The following is a 20,594-nucleotide window of genomic DNA, read 5'->3' on the forward strand; positions in this document are numbered from 1 at the left end:
ATACTTCAGGTCAAAGTGTGATCTCATATTGCATAGAAATTCAATTGCAAGAGCCTTGGCTGATGCGAGAAATATTGTCTACGGGGATGAAAAGGCACAGTATGCCTTGTTAAGGAATTATGCTAAAACGCTACTAAAAACCAATCCAGGATCCACTGTAAGGATCGAGGTTACTCCACTGCCTGACGGCCAAGTAATTTTTGATAAAATGTACATCTACCTGAGTGGTTGCAAGAACGGGTTTAAAGCCGAGTGTCGACATTTAATCGGCCTCGATGGTGCATTTCTAAAGACGCAGATTGGTGGACATATATTATCAGCTGTTGCACAAGATGCTAATCACCACATTTATGTGGTTGCTTGGGCTATAGTCAACATTGAAAACAAGGAGAACTGGAAATGGTTTTTGGAGTTACTCCATGAAGATTTAGGAGACTATAAGGCTAACGAGTGGTGTTTCATTTCTGATATGCAGAAGGTTAGACAGTTTATTTTGTAAGCAAAATGTATGTGTGTTTATTGTATAAACTGTTTGCTTCCATGTAACTTGCTGATGATTGGAACTTGCTGATTGGAACTTGTATATGTGTTTATTGTATAAACTGTTTGCTGATGATTGGAACTTGCTGATTGGAACTTGCTTAGCTTTTATTGTAATGGATGATTGGAACTTGCTGATTTCACTTGTTAGGATAGGTTGTTTGGTTATTTAGGTAGTCTGAATTAGGTAGTTTGATTATTTAGGGTGATTGGTTATGTAGGTAGGTTGGTTATTGATGAACTTTGGTTATTTTTGGTGTTTGGTTTCTGCTATATCTTTCTATCAATTGCAGGGGTTGATAGCAGCTGTGGAGGAGGTCATGCCACAGGTCCACCATCGTTTTTGTGTTTGGCACCTGTGGCGAAATTTCAACAAACAGTGGAAGGATCTTGAGCTGCGGAGACTCCTTTGGGATGCTGCAAGATCAACCACCTTCCAAGATTTTATTGGCAACATGGACAAGATCAAGAGAGTCAATAAGGAAGCATGGACATACATTAACAAGTGGCATAGGCATTCATGGACAAAGTCTCAATTTAGCCACAGGCCAAAGCTGGACAATATATGCAACAATGCATGTGAGGTCTTCAACGCAAGGATCAAAGAGGCTAGGAGTAAGCCAATCATCACACTGCTTGAAGAGGTAAGGATGTTTGTTATGAGGTCCATTGCAAAGAACAAAATAAAGTTGAACAACCATATGGGAAAACTTCCTCCAGTTATTCAGAGCCGGTTGGAAAAGGTAAGGAAAAAGTCAAAGAACTGGGTTCCTATATGGACTGGGGATGACGCCTATGAAAAGTTTGAGGTCCATGGACAACCAACAAACATGGTTGTCGATCTAGGAAAAAGACTTTGCACCTGCCAGTTCTGGATGTTAACAGGTAAAGTTACACTAAAAGGTAAGGTTCATGAAGTTTGTTCCAACACCACAGTTCAAGGCGCCAAAGAAGAAAAACCCTTGATTTTGGATGTTTTATCAGCTTATTTAAGAATATATATGGGATTTGGGCATTGGTTGATTTTTTGGGTTTTTTTTGTTATTTCTCTAAAGGAATGGCTCTTAGCTAGACTGTTTGGTTTATTTTGATTTTCTAGTAGTAAATACTATAAAAGAGTTTATGCTCCAATGTAGCTGTTCCAGTTTGTTTATCCTTATGTGGTCAAATGATACTGTGTTACATTGACAATGTTTTGTTTATAATCTACAACTACTATTATCAATTTACCTCTTTTCTTCATTCAGTTTGTATTCTATTTTTGTAAAATCTATCTACAAATAACACACCAATAAGCTAAACAATTTCCATAAATTCATTAACAGATGCTTTCAAACACAATTCTTACATTTTTACCATCACGACTAAAACAACAACTAGCAGAGAAAAAAACAGCAACCCTAACATTTGCATCATATATTTCTGGGTCCTTAACTCAGCCTCCAAATTTCCAATCCTCAAAGCAATACTGACGTTCACTTCTTCATTGTTGTATGCCGCAGTGTCTTCCAAATTTTCTTTATCATCTTCATCAATGTCTACCCATCGAAAGAACCCACACCATCTTCTTCCACTGTGAACATGAAATTTAACAGTTACCATCAAAATAGTCAACAACACATCTTCAGGAAACACTCACGTTGTAATTCGGCACCCAAAGAAGGGCTTATTTGGGTGGGTTTCTGTTCCAGACCATCAGAGCACAGGACGTTTCCCACACCCACACCGCTTTGGTACTCGCGTGCCTCTACTCTGACTTGGCCTCTTTGTGGTTGATCGCATTGAACTTCCCTCTCCTTCAACTGCACGTCCAACCATCATCCAACAAGCAAAGCAATGGGTACGAGAATGACCAGGGAAGAAGAAGAAGAAGAAGAAGAAGGAGATGAAGAACGTAGCTGACGAAGAAGTGCTGCGCTACTTGTGAGTTAGGGTTTAAAAGGGGTCAGGGACCAAATTGGGTCTTAAAAACTTTCATTTGTCACATCAGCCAACCGTTAGACACTCCAGCGTGGCACTCATTGGCCACGTCACTCCCGCCAGCAACGAACATGACCGGAAAATACGAGGGGGACCACCTTGATGCATTTTTTCCAATATGAAGGACTTAATTAGTGCAATTGGGAAGTCAGGGACTAAATCGGTGCATTTTGTGAATCTCAGGGACCACTTTGGGGTTTAACTCGACCAAAGACTCTCTTCTCTTTTCTGATTGTAACCTACATGACTAACCTCAAAATAAAGATGAAATTTTTTTTTCATAAAGTTAAATGGTAAGATCATATTAAGGTTGGAAAAGTATATGAAACCAAGAGCTTACCAGCCAAAAATTAAATAAAACCAAATCAATTTATATTAATAATTAATTAATTTTAAATTTTTTAAATTCAAAATTGAAAAAATTTAAAATTGATTAAATAAACCTAACTAAAACCTATAAAAACCTTCATCTTCTCTCTCACATTAACCTACACACCTCCAACAATCACACGCAGACCTTTCTCTCTCACCGTCAGGCCCTTTCTGCCTCTCCACCACGACCCACTCCTCTTCTATCACCGACATCTGGCTCATCGGATTCACTACCGTCGACAACAACTGCTTCCCTTGGTGAACCAGATGTGATGATGAACATCTCCTGCGTCGAGAAGCAGGGGCGTAGAACTAGGTCAAATCAGTGCTGATTTCATCCTTCCTCGTAAAGATTCGGATTAATTTAATAAAAAAATCTGGGTTCGGATAGCCTTCTTCTTCTTCTTCTTTTTCTTCTTCATAGGAGATTGATCGATGTAGGAAAAGTATAGGCACCGTTAAATAACACACTGATATTATGGGGGAGCTTTTTCTTTTATGTGAAAAGTATGTTACTGTGTGTGCATGTGTGGAAGTTTTATTAATTTGGTTCGTTGGATGATAATTTTGATTTTTTGGAAAAAGATGTTGACCGTTGATTGGTGAAATGGTGAATAGTCGCACGGTAGCAGCATCATCATGATGCGTTTTGGGATATTAGGTGCTATTTTGATGATTAAAGAGACTGAAAACTACACAATTACAGAAATATAAAAAAATATTTATTTAATATGAAAAAAACATCCTAATACTTAACAAAAGAAATATCTAGTTACATTTTAGTAAAAATAATTAAATATCTACAAAAATTTAAAAAAATATGAAATTCTTAAAGAAATAGAGACATTCATATTTGCAATACAAAAAAATTTGAAAAATATATAAAAGAACATCCATTTAGTATGAAAAAGAAATATTCGGATACTTAGCAGAAGAAACATCCATATATATTAACTGGTAGAGATTTTGGATTCACCTAAAGGTATTTGGCTGGTTTTTGGCTAATACCCTTTTGGTTCCCTAGCATTGTTCATTAAGATTTCATCAAACTGAAAAAAGAGATCACCAAATTCATTCATCAAAGAGAAAAAAGAGGGAAAAAATCAAGAGTTGGTATCAAAAAGTAAAATCAAATTTGATTTGATTCAGAGACAAATCAAAGAAGAAAATTGCCATCTTTGTTCTTTCTAGGTTGTTGAAGCTGTCATCTTTCTGTATGTACCATTCAGGTAAGAAGAAGAAAATAGAAATTATTTTTCTCTGCTATAAATCAAAGGTCGCCATTGAAACTTTGGGCCAAAGAATGAGTCAATGGTTCAGATTTTTGAAGTCAAAGAAAAAGGAAGAAAGAGAAACAACTAGGTAAGGATTCAAGCCAAATCTAATCACTACTGCTGTCTCATCTCTTCTCTATGTTTCTGCTCTGAATTTTGGAAAAAAAGAACAAAGTCAAATGTGTTCTATCAAGCTCAAATGTTGGAAGCTTTACTCTTATTTAAAAGGATAAATGACCAGAAATTGAAGCAAGGAGAGTGAATATACTGTTTAGGTCTTCATAGCTTTCAAGCTTAACCTTCTTCTTCTTCATGGTTTTACATTAAATTTTCTATTCTTCGGTTTCATCTTTATTTGTTTTCTTATCAATGAAAAAAAGGCAATTACGTGAGGAATTAGTAAAAGTTATTGAGAAAAAAGGTAAAGAGAATAATCTTGGAAAAAAGCCAGAAATTATGTCAAACTCTTTTGTATGTATTTCTGTTTTGTATTCATAATCCTGAGAGGATTTCATTGCTAAGTTGGGTGAGCACTTAGTGGTTGAAAGTTTAGGAAGTGAACCTAGACAAATCAAGTTTGGGTAGAAGTTTGGTTTGTCCCTAATAAGATTGGGCAGAATTCTTGAGAATTAGTGTATGTAATCTTTGAAAAGATAGTGAAAATTCTACCATAGTTGGGGTGGAGACTGGATGTAGGCGACATTGCACAAGGTGGTTAATTTAGGATATATGGCTGTGTCTTTTTCTCTTCTCTGTTCTATTTCTATTTTTCACTCAATATAAGACAAAATAAAATTCTCTCATACTTAATCAATCTTACAGAAGTCACAATAACTCAGTGTAATCAAAAGTAACTAGTTTGCTCTGTTCCTGATCAATCATGAACAGACAAAACGAAATTGTCCCCTGTATTATCAACATGGCAGACTCAACATCAACTCTATTCTAAATCAAGTTTAAAGTCAAAGTGTATAAGTTTCAAAAGAGGTCATAGATTCAACCGCATTTCTCTAAGCCATTGATATCAAGAGGGTCCGATCTCAAGGAATCAAGCTTCATAGCTTGGAGCTAAGATCCAATGGCCGACAACATGGGTAAAAATATTGTGGCTTACAAACTCTGTGAGGGTCAGTCAAACAACAAACCTCCATTCTTTAATGATAAGAATTACACTTATTAGAAGGAGAGAATGCATATATTTGTGCAGTCCATTGATTACAATATTTGAAAAATTATTATGAACATTCCGCAAGTTCCAACAAAGATGAAGTAGTGATTACTCCTAAAGAAGAAGCCGAATGGAACGATAAAGATAAGAAGAAAGTAGAGCTAAATGCAAAGACAGTCAACATGATGCATTGCCCAATTAGCTTTCAGGAATATCGGAAGGTATCAAGGTACAAAATAGTAAAAGAGATTTGGAATAAACTCGAAGTCACTCATGAAGGCACCAAACAAGTCAAGGAAACAAGGATCGATATGCTAAGAAAGAAGTATGAGATGTTCACGATGAAAGAAGGAGAAACCATCAATGAGATGTTTGAAAGATTTTTTATTATCATCAATAGCTTAGATACTATGGGAATGACTCACACTGAACAAGTACTAGTGAGGAAACTACTTAAAAGTCTTACTATAGAGTGGAAAATAAAAGCAATGGTTATCTCAAAAAGTAGCAATCTGAAAAAAATATCATATGATGAGTTGAGAGGAAAACTACTAGCCTATAAATCCACCCACATGAACCGAGATACAAAAATGAAAGGACTGGCCTTGAAATCTAATATTGATTGATTGGAAGAAGATTTCAATGACAATTTTTTGGGGACGAAATTGTGTTTTTTTTTCTAGGAGATTGAGAAGACTCATAAAAAGCAAAGGAAGGAGTAAAAGCTCGAGTTCAAAGGAACACAAAAGAGACTTCAGTAAGATCATTTGTCATCACTGCTAGAAAGTTGGTCATTTTAAGTATGATTGTCCTAAACTCAAGAAGGAGGACAAGATGAAGAAATACAAGAAGAAGGTGCTCACGGCATCATGGGAAGACTTGAAAAATGATTCCGAGGATGAAGAAGAGTCCGAACACGAAGCACAAGCTTGTTTCATGGCCAATCAAGATCAAGTGGAAGAGGTAAATTATTTTGACCTATCTAAGGAGGAATTATATCAAATGGTTGATGATTTAACTGCACATGTTAAAAATATCTTAGATAAATATTATAAATATGAGTCAGAAATTGATTCTTTAAAAGTTAAAAATACTTTTCTTAAATAAAAACTAAAGAAAACCAAAAGTGTTGTTGATTTCATCGAAGAAAATAAACACCTTAAATATAAAATTGAAAGATTTAAAGGAAAGCACTCGGTCAATGCATTAATAGACCTAATTGATGAAAATGAAAGATTGCACAAAGTGATTAAAGGTTTGAACAGACATAGTATAATTTGCTCAAAGTTTTGGAAACTTAGACAAATTTCTAGCTGGTCAAAAATCCTTGTTTAAGAAATTTGAGTTAGGATATTTTGACAAAAATGAAGCTGCTTTTAAAATTTTTTTTGCTAAAACTGAAGCTTCAACCTCTAAAACTAAAAGATTTCAAACATTTTATCACTTACCAAAATCAACAAAGAATAATGATTGTCAAACTTACAAAAAATATGGTCATTCATCTCATTAATGCTTCATTGTTGAAAGAAAAGTTAAAAATAAAATATACAAAGTGGTAAAAAATGTTAATATCTTTAGACAACTAAGGAGGATTAACATCCAAGGATCCAAATTTATTTGGATATCTAAGTTCACTTGAAACTTTGTGTAGGTATGTCTTGCATCTAAAAAGAAAAAAGACATGTGGTATATTGATAGCAGATGTTCAAGGCACATGACTCGGAAGGCTACATTCTTCATCAAACTCAATGAGTACAATGGAGAATTTGTGATATTCGATGATGATAGAAAAGGCAAGATCATTGGCATAGGTAAAGTTGGTAAGGACTTTTCTACTTGTATTGATAATATGGTTTTGGTTGATGGATTGAGATACAATCTTTTGAGTATTAGCTAACTTTATGATTTAGATTATTAGGTAATTTTCAAAAGATTAGAATGCCTTATTGTTAATAATATTCTGATGAAGTGTTGTTTGTAGCTAAAATATGTGATAATGTGTATGATCTCACACTATAATGTAGTTTGTTTTAATTCCATGAATTCTGAAAATGGCTTTGGCATAAAAGGCTAGGTCATGCTAGCATGTTTCAAATAGCCAAGTTAGTGTAGAAGAAATTAGTAAAAAGTCTTCCTAAAATCAAATTTGACAAAGACATCACTTATGATACATGCCAAATAGAAAACAAATAAAAAGCTCATTTAAATCAAAGGAAGACATTTCAAATAAAAAACCTATTGAATTGCTACATATTGATCTTTTTGGGTTAACTAGAACTCAAAGTCTATATGGTAAACATTGGCTTAGTTATTGTGAATAATTACACTAGATTTAGTTGGGTTATTTTTTTGTACATAAAAATGATGCTCTTTCGACTTTTGAGGTGTTTAGAAAAAATGTTCAAATGAAAAAGATTTAACGATTATTTTTATTAGAAGTGGTCACGGAAAAAAATTTGAAAATCATGAATTTGAGGCCTTTTGCAATGAACTAAGGATTTCACATAATTTCTCTTATCCAAGAATACCTCAACAAAATGGTGTTGTTGAATGAAAAAATAGAAGTCTTCAAGAAATGGCTAAAGCCATATAATGTGAAAGTAATGTCCCTAAGTTTCTTTGGGCCAAAGTAATCAACACGACGTGTTACATTTTGAACAGAATAATCATTAGGAAATTTTTGAAGAAAACACCTAATGAATTGTAGAAAGGAACCCTTCCCAATCTTAAATATTTTTGTATCTTTGGATGAAAATTCTTCGTATTGAACACTAAAGATAACTTGAAAAAGTTTGATCCAAAGACTTATGAATGCATTTTCATTGGATATTCTACAACTAGCAAAACTTATAGAGTTTATCACAAAGATTCTAGAGTTGTTGAGGAATTCATACATGTTTCTTTTTGTGATACTAATGTTGTTTCATGTTATTTGGAAAAGGATCATGCAGATGCTCAAAATAGTAATTTTAAAAATGAGAATCGAGCTCAAACTGATTCTGATTTGCAGTAGAAAGTTTAATCTGCTATAACAGTCGATTCTTCAAGAGACATTTATATTTTATCTCCTCAAAATGCAGAAAATCATAGAAAGGATAGCAAAACAAACCAAACTCCATTTGAATCTGATCCAAAGACTCCAAGACCAAGAGAATGAAAATTCTTGAAGAATTATCCACAAAAATTTATTATTGGAGATCTGTCACAAGGTGTCATCACTAGATTCTCAAATAGAAGAAGGATGAAACCAAACAATATTGCACTCATTTCTCAAATCGAACCACAAAATGTGAATGAAGCTCTTGATGATCCATCTTGGGTCAAAGCAATGAAAGAGGAGCTGATTCAGTTTGAGAAAAATGAAATATAGACACTAGTACCAAACTCCATTGGAAAGAAAGTGACGGGAGCAAAGTGAATTTTTGAAACAAATTGAGAGAAGATGAAAGCATAACAAGAAACAAAACTCGTGGCTCAAGGGTATGATCAAGAATAAGGAATATACTTTGACGAGTCATTTGCACCGGTTACAAGGATGAAAGCCATAAGATTTTTGCTTGCTTATGTCGCACACCAAGGATTTAAACTTTTTCAAATGGATGTTAAATTTGATTTCTTGAATGATTTCATTGATAGAGAAGTATATGTGGTACAACCTCCCGGTTTTGAAAATAATTTTTTTTCAAACCATGTTTTTAAATTATCTAAAGCCTTTTATGGTTTGTGATAAGCTCCTAGAGTTTTGTATGAAAGACTTGGCTCTTTCTTATTGAAAAATAGTTTTCAAATACGTACCACGGATACAACTCTATTTATCAAATAATCTAATGATCATTTTATTCTTGTTCAAGTCTATGTGGATGACATTATCTTTGGCTCAGCAAATGAATCCTTGCATGCTGATTTTAGCAAATCAATTACTAGTGAGTTTGATATGAGTATGATGGGAGAACTCACATTATTTTTTAGACTCAATCAAACAAACTCCTAGTGGCACCTTTATGCACCAAAGAAAGTATGCAAAAAATTGGTTAAGAAATTTGGTTTGAAAAATGCTAAGCCAATAAACACACCAATGCATCCACATTCTAGACTTGAAAAAGATGAAAATGGTAAAGATGTAGATGAAACTAGATTTAGAAGAATGATCACTTCACTCATGTACCTCACTTCCTCTAGATCGGACATAGTTCAAAGTGTTGGAGTTTGTTTTAGATTCCAATCACATCCTAAAGAATCCCATCTTTCAGCTGTTAAAAAGATTATTAGATATATTCATGGCACATCTAATTTCGGTTGGTGGTATTCTAACTCTGATGACTTCTTTGAAAAGTCACTTAATGTGTGGTCAAGTAAGAAACAAGTCACTGTAGCTTTGTCTAAAGTACAAGACTGAATCTATTGTCGCATCTTCATGTTGTTCACAATTGTTATGGCTAAAAACCCTACTTGTTGATTATAAATTGAAAATCAATAGCATTTTCTTATTGTGTGATAATATGAGTGTGATAAATATTTTAAAAAATCATGTTTTTCACTCTAGAATTAAGCACATTGAAGTGAGGTTTCACTCTATTAGAAAATATGTCCAAAAGAAAAATATTGATATTCAATTTATAAAATCAGATGAACAACTTGCTGATATCTTTACTAAATCACTAACCGAGGACATGTTCTGCAAGTTGAGAATAGCCTTGGGCATTATCTATGCACTATGCTGATTCTTTTTTTTAATTTGATGATAAATTTTTCAGAATGTTTTTGTCTCTCAGGTCAACAGGAGACAAATCTGGATAAATGATGAACCCCTCTAGGTTTTTCTTGATCAACACTAAGTATTGCCTTTTGATATAGATGTGTCAAACTGAACTCTTTTTGGTAGTCCCTTATGTTTCCTTAAAACCCACCTTTGGACCCAAAAGAGAGTTCTATTCTATGAGTCGGTCTCATCATTTTTTACTATAAATCAATATTCTTTATTTTTATCTTTTTCTACCAAGTCAAATCACATTCAGATTCTCAAAAATTACTTTTGACCTGTCTTTTCATATACTTTCTTTCCAATATTTATAAAATTCTTTAGTTATTTTTTTTTGGGAAACGCTTTTTCAAATTATTTTGAAAGATCACTTTTTGTTTTTTTTTTAAGGAAAAACTACCAAAAGTACCCATAAAGTTTACAAACGCTGACAAAAGTACCCATAAACTAAGGAAATTAACGATGTACCCATGAAAGATGGATTTCGTATGACAAAAGTATCAAAACCCTAATTTTTTTGTTGATTTTTTAATAAAATTTCTAAACTACCCCGACTCTCAACCTCAACTCACTTTTTCAACTTTTCGTAACCCAACCTGTACCTTTAAAACCTTTGTCATGGTTTTATGGAGTCTAAAACTACTCCTATAATAAACCAGGCCAAAATCAATGATAGTGGTGGTGGTAGAGGACTTCGACCAATTCCTGGCAAATAAATTTAGTATGGTGAGCTCTTTCCCATTTTTTTTGCCAATCCTTTCACACAAAGAAAGCCCTCAAATTAAGAAAAAAAAAGGAGAAAACAATTGAAACGATTAAAAACTGTTCCTTTATGATTCTTTCTTTGATTCTTCATCGGTATTGATTGATTTTTTTATTAATCTCGGCGCTACAATCCTCTGTTACGTTACTATCCAAAATTTCCACCATAAAAGGTTCATTTCGTCTTTTGTAGGAGTAGTTTTGGACTCCATGGCAAGGGTTTTAAAGGTGCATGTCGAGTTATGGAAAGTTGAAAAAGTGAATTGAGGTTGAGGGTGGGGATAGTTTGGTAATTTTATTAAAAAATCAACAAAAAATTAGGGTTTAGATACTTTTGTCATACGGAACTCATCTTCCATGGGTACATCGTTAATTTCCTTAGTTTATGGGTACTTTTGTCGGCGTTCGTAAACTTCATGGGTACTTTTGGTAGTTTTTCCTTTTTTTAAATCAGTATTCAATGCGGTTATTTATTGAAAATTGCTCATCTTCCTCACCGCACAACTTCTATTGTTCTCAAAAACTGCATTCATTAGCATTTCTTAAAATGAGAAAGAAGGTGGCTACTCGTAGAGGTTCTCTAGCAAACTATCCTCTAGAAACCCTCCTCCAAAGACTCAAGAACACACCCACATATACATTCATTCTCACTTCTTTTCACATTCTTCACCAGTTTCCGAGATAATGGCCTAAACGAAGAACCCTGCTCGTTGTTCAACTACCGCGTCTCCAGAAGCTGGTACTTCTAGGGCAAATGTGGCCAAGGATAAAAAACTAATGGCAGTGGAAGAACCACCAACATCTCCTCCTCCTCGATCCTCTTCTCGTCCACAAGAAAGTTCTGCTCCCAAAACTCCCTCAAATCGTTCAACCAAAGGTAACTATTCTCCTTTTTTTCATTTTGTAAAGGAACCTGATGACTTTGATCTTGTTAGCTTCAAGCCTCATTTTGGAAACCTCCTTCATTCTCACTTCGATCCCTTTCATTTCTCTTCAAGCATGAACTTTGAATTTTCCAAGGATGTTATAGCTAATCGCCTTTTATGTTCAACATATTTGGCTGATTTAGATATATTGGCTAAAAAAGGTTTGAATTTTGTGAAAAATATTATTTACTTGGACTGGAAAAACTTTTTTAAAATCCAAAAACCAGTTTACCCTGATTTGGTTCAAAAGTTCTATCATAACATGTACTAGCATGAAGAAATTGTTCATTCATATGTAAAAGACCATAAAATTTATTTGAACAAAGATTCTATTAGTGAAGTCCTAAATTATTATAACTTAGGTATAAATGCTTACACCTCTGGTAAGTGGGATAATAATCTTAGCATTTCATACCAAGATATTTTGGCCAATATATGTGTGAATAATTCTCTCATGAATAGTGTTACTTCAAATCACCAATCTCTAGGCTGTATTAGAGCTCAACTATATCGAATCATCACTTATATTCTCTTGCCTCAAAGCGGTTCTTATCAAAGAGTTAATATCTGTGACACCTTAGTTCTATATGCCATTCTCAACAAAGCTAAAATATCTTTTACATACTTGATGATGTGTCACTTGTACGATTGCCTCCGCAGTGACAAAAATATTTTCTTACCATATGATATGTTTTTAACCTACTTTTTCAAATATTTTGATGTTGATCTAACTGATGAGAAACAAGAGAATAGAACTTCTTATCTGAAAGGCGGTGGTGCAATAAAGAAATCTAAGAAAAAAAAGGAACTAGGGCTGAAAAAATCACCATCATGGAAGAAGAAGACAATGGAAGTCTTCCTTCCACCCTCGGCTACTAGTATATCCTCCTCCGACAGGTATTTGGTCAATGACGTAGTGAAAGACGTTCTACAAGAATTCAAAAATATGACCAAACATCTCATCAACTTAAGTAAGCAAGCAAGAAAATTAGCAATTTAGAATAAAAATTCTTTGAAAAAGCCTTAGGGCCAAGTTGAAGTACTTATTAATTACATTGATTCCTTGGGAGATGAATCGATTCAATCTGATAAAAAAAAGATGAAGAGATCTTGAAAACCGAGCATGAGAGCTCTGATGTTTAGACCATTGTCTCTGTTGCTGCTGCTTAAAATTTGTTCCTGCTGTGTGTATGTAACTTTGAACTGCTGAATTTTTATTCCTAACAAAAACATTTTGTGCAGGATATATTTTTACTTCTTCGACGACAAAAGAGAGAGTAAAAATAAAAAATAAATTGAATGAATGGAGAATATTAGGTGTGTTTGATGTTATGTTTGGTGCTGCTTTATTGAATTGAGGATTGTCAATTTATTAAAATTTTTTTAATATATTATTAAGCTGATCTTAATGTTGAATGATTTGGTTAGATTGATAGACCAGACTATTTTGTATAATTGTGAATGTTAGTTATATTTTTTGCACAAGCATTACTGTTTTAAAAGTAATTTCAAGATTCAAAGAATATCTGAATAAAAGAAAGGGGGAGATCAACATGATATTAAATTACTAATTAATTTGTTGTTTTATTATCAAGTTAATGCAAGTTCTACAAAATAAAATTTAAATTTAACAACCGAAATTAAATAATTCACATTAAATATATATCGATTTTGCATTTTATATGACATTCATATTACTTCTTCTCAGTAATGATAAATTTTTTTAAGGTATACTTTTTTTATTTTGAACTCTTTTAGTTTTATATAATATATTATTCAATATATGCTGTAACTTTATATATATTCATTATCGCAATTCATATTATCATATTATAAGAACTTTATTATAAAACAAATATTCAATAATTAACTATTTTGAGCAAAAAAATTATTAATAAATTGTTGTGGGTCAAAAATATTTCAAAAAAGTTGATCAATATATTCTCAAATTATGTAGACTATTCCGTCAACGAATATATAATTCTAAACTTTTCAATTCACAAACAATTAAATGCTATATTTATGCCATAAAAATTGTTCTTTAGTGAAAAAATATCCCCACACAATTGCCTTGATTAAATAACTCTTAATATTCAAATATTTTTTGAATAATTACCGACATAATAATCCGACTAGGATTGGGGACTCATCATATTATTATTATTCACGTTATTTTTTAACCGAGTTATAATTCATTTTATTTTTTAAGTTTAGTCTATATTATATGACCAACAGACAAAATTTAAAGACTATGATCTATTATACTATAACTCAATTTTTATTGTATATAATGACTCATAACTTGACTTTATTTGTCTTAATTCAAAATTTGTAACCAACAAGTTTAATGACCTTTATTATTATTTTAATGATCAATCGGTCATATTATCAATGTTATTCATCAATCATTTGCGTATCAAAGACACCTGCATCTACTATCAAACAAGTATCACGTGATAAGTTTTATAAGTTCTATTTTATCATTTATGTCTAACCTTCTATATTTATAGAATTTCTATCCTTCTTAAACACTTACTAACTTAAGCGTCAAAATGTCTTTTACAGATATACTACATACAAAGAAAAAAATGTGGCAATAGGCCACTATTAATAGCCACATACATGAAAACAGCATGGCTAATAATTAAGTGTGGCAATTGATACCAAAAGACATGGCCATAGAGGATTGGCCACGACGGAACCGGTGGCCCTTTAAAAAGTGTGGCAATAGGTAAAAAAAAATGCCCAATTTTGATGGTTATACTTTTTTTGGCTTTTTGGCACTTTTTTAAGCGTGACAAAAATCAATTTTCTTGTAATAGTACCACCTATCATATTTTTTAGTATTCGAATTATATTTACTCCATAAAAAAAACATATTATAATATCACAAAGAACGAGCTATACTTTAGATATTTATTTACACAAGAACATGAACATGTTTAAATCGTAATCCATACTAGTTGAATCCATATAACAAAAGTGTTTAACTCACATCAATTAAGTTACACGTTAAATTAATTAAGCCTGCGGCCACAGTTTGACGGGCTAGTCAGTTAGTCCACCTTAAGAACATATATTATGGTAGGCTAACAAAACACACACTTCAATAATCTCTCTAAATATCAAATTTTATCTTTAATTTGTAGACTATGAGAAGAATTAGGTCTGTTAGAATATATTAGGATCAATTAATTAACAGATGAAAAACATTAAAAAAATAACTAAAGACTAAGAGATGATAAATTATCAAAAAGTGACAAAAAATATATAATTTTTCATAAAAAACATAATATTCTATAAATAATTCTAATAAAAACTAATTGATCTTAATATATTTTAATATGGTCATTATTTTTCTTATTTATTTCTGATGCATAATAATAAGTGACAAGTCAAAATAATAAAAGATGCAAAGTGAACCTGTGCGGATTAAAGTGGTGCAAACACAGGTTTTCATTTTAGACAATCTATAGTGAGTTTCGTCAAGGATGTATAACTCGTCCTATCTAAATATATGTTTGTCCTTACTTAAAGTTGATAAGATATACTTCACCTTTAAGAGAACAAGTGATGGTGATACTTACAAAAACATTTCGACACTCAAATAAAAAAAAATAAATAAATAAATAGTGTGTATTCAAAATGAACCGCGTACCTTTTCTTTTGTTAAGATTTTCTATTTTATAAGGTGTCTTAAAATGATTACATTGTTGACTTAATATTGTGACCACTTTTAAATGTTAGTAAGCTCTTGCTAAAAAAGTTCATTATAAGTATTAGTATGTATGCTTGAATAAACACGTTTAATTATTCGGTTTTAATTAGAGACGAATTTAAGGGGACCAGCATGAGCCATGATCTTCCTAAATTTTCAAAACTTAAAATATATTTAATATAATGTCTAAAACTTTTAACAATATATCTTCTAGTTCAGTGACTAAAGAGAGACATTTTATCCTCCAAAACATGAATTTAAATCCCATTTCTTGCATTTTAAATTTATTTTCTTTTGTTCTTTCAATTTTTTTCTTTTTTATAATTCTTCTATCTATTATTATATAAAAATACTTTAGTTTTTATAATACTTTTTAATTAAATGTAATAAAAATATATACATAAAAATAAATTAGATTAAATTTTATTTTTTATGATATTAAAATTAAAATATATTAAGTGAATTATTTATTAATATAAATATATTTTATACATTATATTTATTAATTTATTTTAAATACATATATTAAAAGTATTAGAAAAACAAATTTATATTATTTATGTTATATCTTTTATAATAAGAATAAAAATTAGAATTTTATGAAAAAAAAACTTTGATATAAATGATTTTTTAAAAATCAATTTTAGTTTAAAATAATATTAAAATATACAATTATTTTTTTATTAAAACTTTGAGTTTTAATATGGCACTTTCAATTTTTTGTTTCCAGCCCTCTCTTTATAAGATTTCTGGATCCACCACTAATTCCAATTAATAGGTAATACGAGCCGAATTATAACTAATGATTCACGTTTGTTTTCCAAACTAACCTAATTCAATTAATATTTAGCTCATTAAGGATTGGACTATAAACGGGTTTGGCTAACCTGTATACCTTTAATTTTCTTATCATTTTTGTCCTACGAGCTATGTCCTCTCATGTAATTTTTAGTAAAAAGATGAAAAAAAAAACTTTTCTAATTATTTAATTGCTACAAAATTGTATCCATCTTATAATCTTTCTAATTTTTATAGATAATTAGGTATTAGTTTTAAACTCTTGAAAGATGTATAACTATGTTTGGGAAAAAAAAAAAAAAAAAAGAAGGAAAGGCGTATAATTACCACTCTAGAATTGAAAATATATAGTACATATTCAGTGAATAGAATTGGGACCCCAACAATTTTGTAGCACTCCAAGCAATGAATAATGCATATCTTCCAAAAGCAGACTTCACTTGCTTCTATATGCCTCCCTTTACTACCAAATAATGTCCTTTTTGTCCTGACTTTGAAATTTGAATGCATATATGCAAGCTAGACAAGCAAGAAAAGAAGCACTAAATTTCTCGTCCTTTTGCTGATCAAAAGTTGATAGATATGAAATTATTTGAATACGTCTCACAATTTTTTTTGGAAGAAATAATTTTGAATATGGACAAAAGTTTTAGAATTTAAAGAAATAATTGATGACGACTAAAAAGAAATAAATAGTGAATTTATATTTTCTCAATTTGATATCCCTATCATTGGTTTTTATTTTTTATTTTTTAATATATTCATTTTCTTTCAAATCATCGATAGAAATTAACTATGGAAATATGAACATTTCTTTAGCAGAAATAAACCACATCCGAGAAAAATAAACTTGTTTAACTGCTGTAGTTAGTTTAGTAATGTAACAATATTAAAGTGCCAAATAAATACTTCTTCCTTCTAAAAATAATTCTCTTTTACTTTTTTAATGAATCTAAAAAATAAACGAAACACTTAATTTAAAAAAAAAAAAGAAAAATTGTTTGTTTAGTTTAGTTTGTAACAAAAGGATGAAACATCAAAATCCGAAATTGATCCAGAGACCACTATGGTGTCTAGAATTGAGTCTGGAGGACCACTAAAATAAAATTGGAACCTTAAAGACCAAAATGGATAATCTGCTTAATTTCAAGAACCATTATAGGGATTTACTCAAATTTACACATACATCTATTTCACATAGCGAAATGCAAGATTGGTAATAATTGAATTACATATATAACTCGACATTAATTTGCAACGTCTCTATCAAGTTCACAACATATATGCCTGAATGCCTGAATCTGACTAAATGATACTCTACAAATTTGTACATTTAAAAAAAAAATATGAGAAATGAAGTAGTAGCCTTGACTCAGAACAAGAGAAGACACATAACCAAGCAGCAGAAGAGGAAAAAACATATTCTACTGAGTGATTCATCAGCTTCCATCAATTGCCTTCTGATCCTTGGGTTGCTACTCCCTGAAAGACAATAAGAATTTGGATATGTATACATGTTCCTCAATTGATTACCAAACACCCTTGCATATATCATCTCACCAAAAATTCCAGATGTTGAAGTGTAACTGCTTTGAATCGAGTCGAATGGCCGAGGTTGACTAGTTTCAGAAGTAGATTGTAAAACAGATGCTGCAGGATTGTATGGTCTCCGGCCGGGGGGTCTTCTAGGTATCGAAGAGCCTAATTGGCGAGCATTTTTGCCGGACGGCGTTGCGACTTGGTTCCGGCCGTAGAGTGGAACTAGGGAGGATTGAGAAACTTCTGATTTGCACACAGGACATTGTGGCTTCTGCTGCTCCATGTTTTTGGAAGAGATGGTTTGGATATGGAGCCATTTGTAAATGCAGGGCCAGCAGTAGAGATGGCCGCAAAGGGTAACTACCGGTTCTTGCACACATTCTAGGCAGATGTTGCAGTCGAATCCTTCGGTGGCATTTCGATCGGAATCTACACCAGCATTGGTGGAAGATTTCCACTTTTCCAAGGAAGGTATGTCTTGGAAGGAACTGATTTCGCGAGCAGCATCCCTGAAGTACTGATCTGAGGTCATATTTTTGGTTTGTTTTAGTACTGATTTCTCTTGCAGGTGCTTGAACCTGAAATGCACAAATGAACAGAATGTAAGAATTCTGGTGTCTGATAACAGATTAGTATTTGTTTCCCTTTAGCAAAGTCTTGGATTCGAATAGAAAAGACTTGCGCTAAACCAACTCAATCATAACTAAGTTAGGATAAAATTAATTGATTCTCAATACAAGTGATTCACAGGGAAAAAGATAATTAAGATGTTTCTTTGAAAACAAGAAAACATTTAAATTTATAGGACAACATTGAACAACTTTAAGGTGATCTACATTAATGCTACCTAGAAATCATGGCTGGTTGGGTTGGAAGTAGGGCAGGAAATTGGAGGGAGGTAATAAATTCAAGTTGCAACCACCACTACTCGTTAGTGTTTAGTATGGCCCCAAAAAAACCAAAAAAAAAAAAAAATTGATATCATTGTCACGCTTATTTTGAAGGAGACAAAATTATGTTTGTTGTTGAGGAAATTATGACAACCTAAACTGTGTGCAAAACCAGAAATGAACTTACTGAAAATTTCTCTTCAGCAGTTTGGTAACAACACACAAATTTCTCTTATCCAGTGGCAAATGGAGTGTGTGAGGGAAGGATTTGTTAATAATAAAGTATGCGCAAAAAAACTATTACTATGTTAGTTTGTGGTTTATTTCTTCAGAGAAGTTAGAAACAACTTTTACTGCAATACCCAGTTTCAGAGTTTACAATCACAACAATTAAAGAAAAAAAAAGGACTACTACAGTTACAGGTATTAAATATGTGTGTTACCTACTAAACTTTATATCATATAACAGACCAAACATTAATTTGCAGGGACACCCCATTTAACTGCTTAATAATTTAAGAGTTTATGAGAAGAGTTTTCTCCATCTCTTAAAGCAAAAGGCAATTAGAAATGTTTGAGAAAATCATATTCAACGAAACTAGGATATATCATATATCATTCATATTCTGACCATGGATAAGAAGGAGAAATCATTTTGTCTTCTTTTATTTATTTTTTTTAGTACCATTCACAAAATCAATTTTCAGGAAACAGAAAAAATAATTTCTTTCTAGATCTGCTGTAAGAGAAAACAATAGTTCAGTCACTATTCATTGATGAACTATGTACTGTGGCCACTTGTACTGAAAACTTTTTAATGAGGGTAAAAAACAGGTCCACAGGGGAAAACAATAGATTTAGAGAACTCATAAAACTTGTGAATTGAGAAAATTATCTATGAGCATGCTGAGAGAAAGAAACAAAGGTTACATAATTGTCATAAATTTTGATTTATAAGTAGAACACTTAAGGTTCTCAGATTTATCAGCATCATATATTGAAGAATGGAACAGGGGTAAAAAGAAACAAATCCAAATAAGGAAAGGGTCAGAATTCATAAATTCCATTATTTGAAACATAATACACTCATTGGAAAGTTGGGAAAACCAGAATCTCATCTCAAAGAAAAGGAGAGTTTTTTATACAAGATTCCAACACCCAGATGAACACAAGATGCTAATAACACAAAAGGAAGCTAACTGAACAAGAATCACAACTAAACTGCATGCCTAATATGCTGCCACCTTCTGAATTTTGTGTGCTATCACAGTGTTATGCAGAGAGAGAGAGAGATACTTACAGATAAGTAGAAGCAAGAACGTTGAAAATGGAAGGTTTTTGGTTGAAGAACTGAAATGGCAGTGGAAGATGAAGAACAAAGAAAAAGAAAAGAAAGCTACGATGGAAAAATGAGGCATTAGACCCTGGATTTTATAATACGACATGCGAATACCAGTAGTTATTCAATCAATTAAGGAATTTACTTTTTTAGAAAAAGCTATCATTTTAAGGATTCGGATATTAAGAACTAATATATTAAGAGGTTGATTTTTGATAAAAGTATCAATATAAATTACTTTAGATGGTCGTCTATGTCTATTTTTATAATCATTTAGACGATATTAGTTATACGTATAAAATTATTTTATATAATTATTGTATCAAAATTAAATTAATATATTAATTAAAAGATATTATATATTACTTTTATATTATTATATACAATTTTATTATGTTATTAACAGTATTTCTGCCATCAACTTTTATTTATGATTGTGTTTAATGGAAATATCTTTGTACATGTGTCTAATAAAAATATTTTTTTATGGTTATATTTAATAAAAGTGTCTTTATATAAATATTTTTTG

General features: G+C 31.8%; 1 protein-coding gene across 1 annotated transcript; it reads right to left on the reverse strand.

The window, feature by feature from the left end:
• Positions 1 to 17,332: 17,332 nt before the first annotated feature.
• LOC130965241 (E3 ubiquitin-protein ligase RMA1H1-like) lies at positions 17,333 to 20,255 on the reverse strand. The gene is made up of 2 exons (XM_057889978.1): positions 20,027 to 20,255; positions 17,333 to 18,414 (listed from the first exon to the last, which is right to left on the reverse strand). Exon 2 carries the CDS (start codon positions 18,366 to 18,368, stop codon positions 17,670 to 17,672), a length of 699 nt encoding a protein of 232 aa, XP_057745961.1. The 5' UTR covers positions 18,369 to 18,414; positions 20,027 to 20,255; the 3' UTR covers positions 17,333 to 17,669.
• Positions 20,256 to 20,594: the final 339 nt, after the last annotated feature.

This window comes from Arachis stenosperma, chromosome 3 (genome assembly GCF_014773155.1).
Source record: "Arachis stenosperma cultivar V10309 chromosome 3, arast.V10309.gnm1.PFL2, whole genome shotgun sequence".
Classification (NCBI taxonomy): domain Eukaryota; kingdom Viridiplantae; phylum Streptophyta; class Magnoliopsida; order Fabales; family Fabaceae; genus Arachis; species Arachis stenosperma.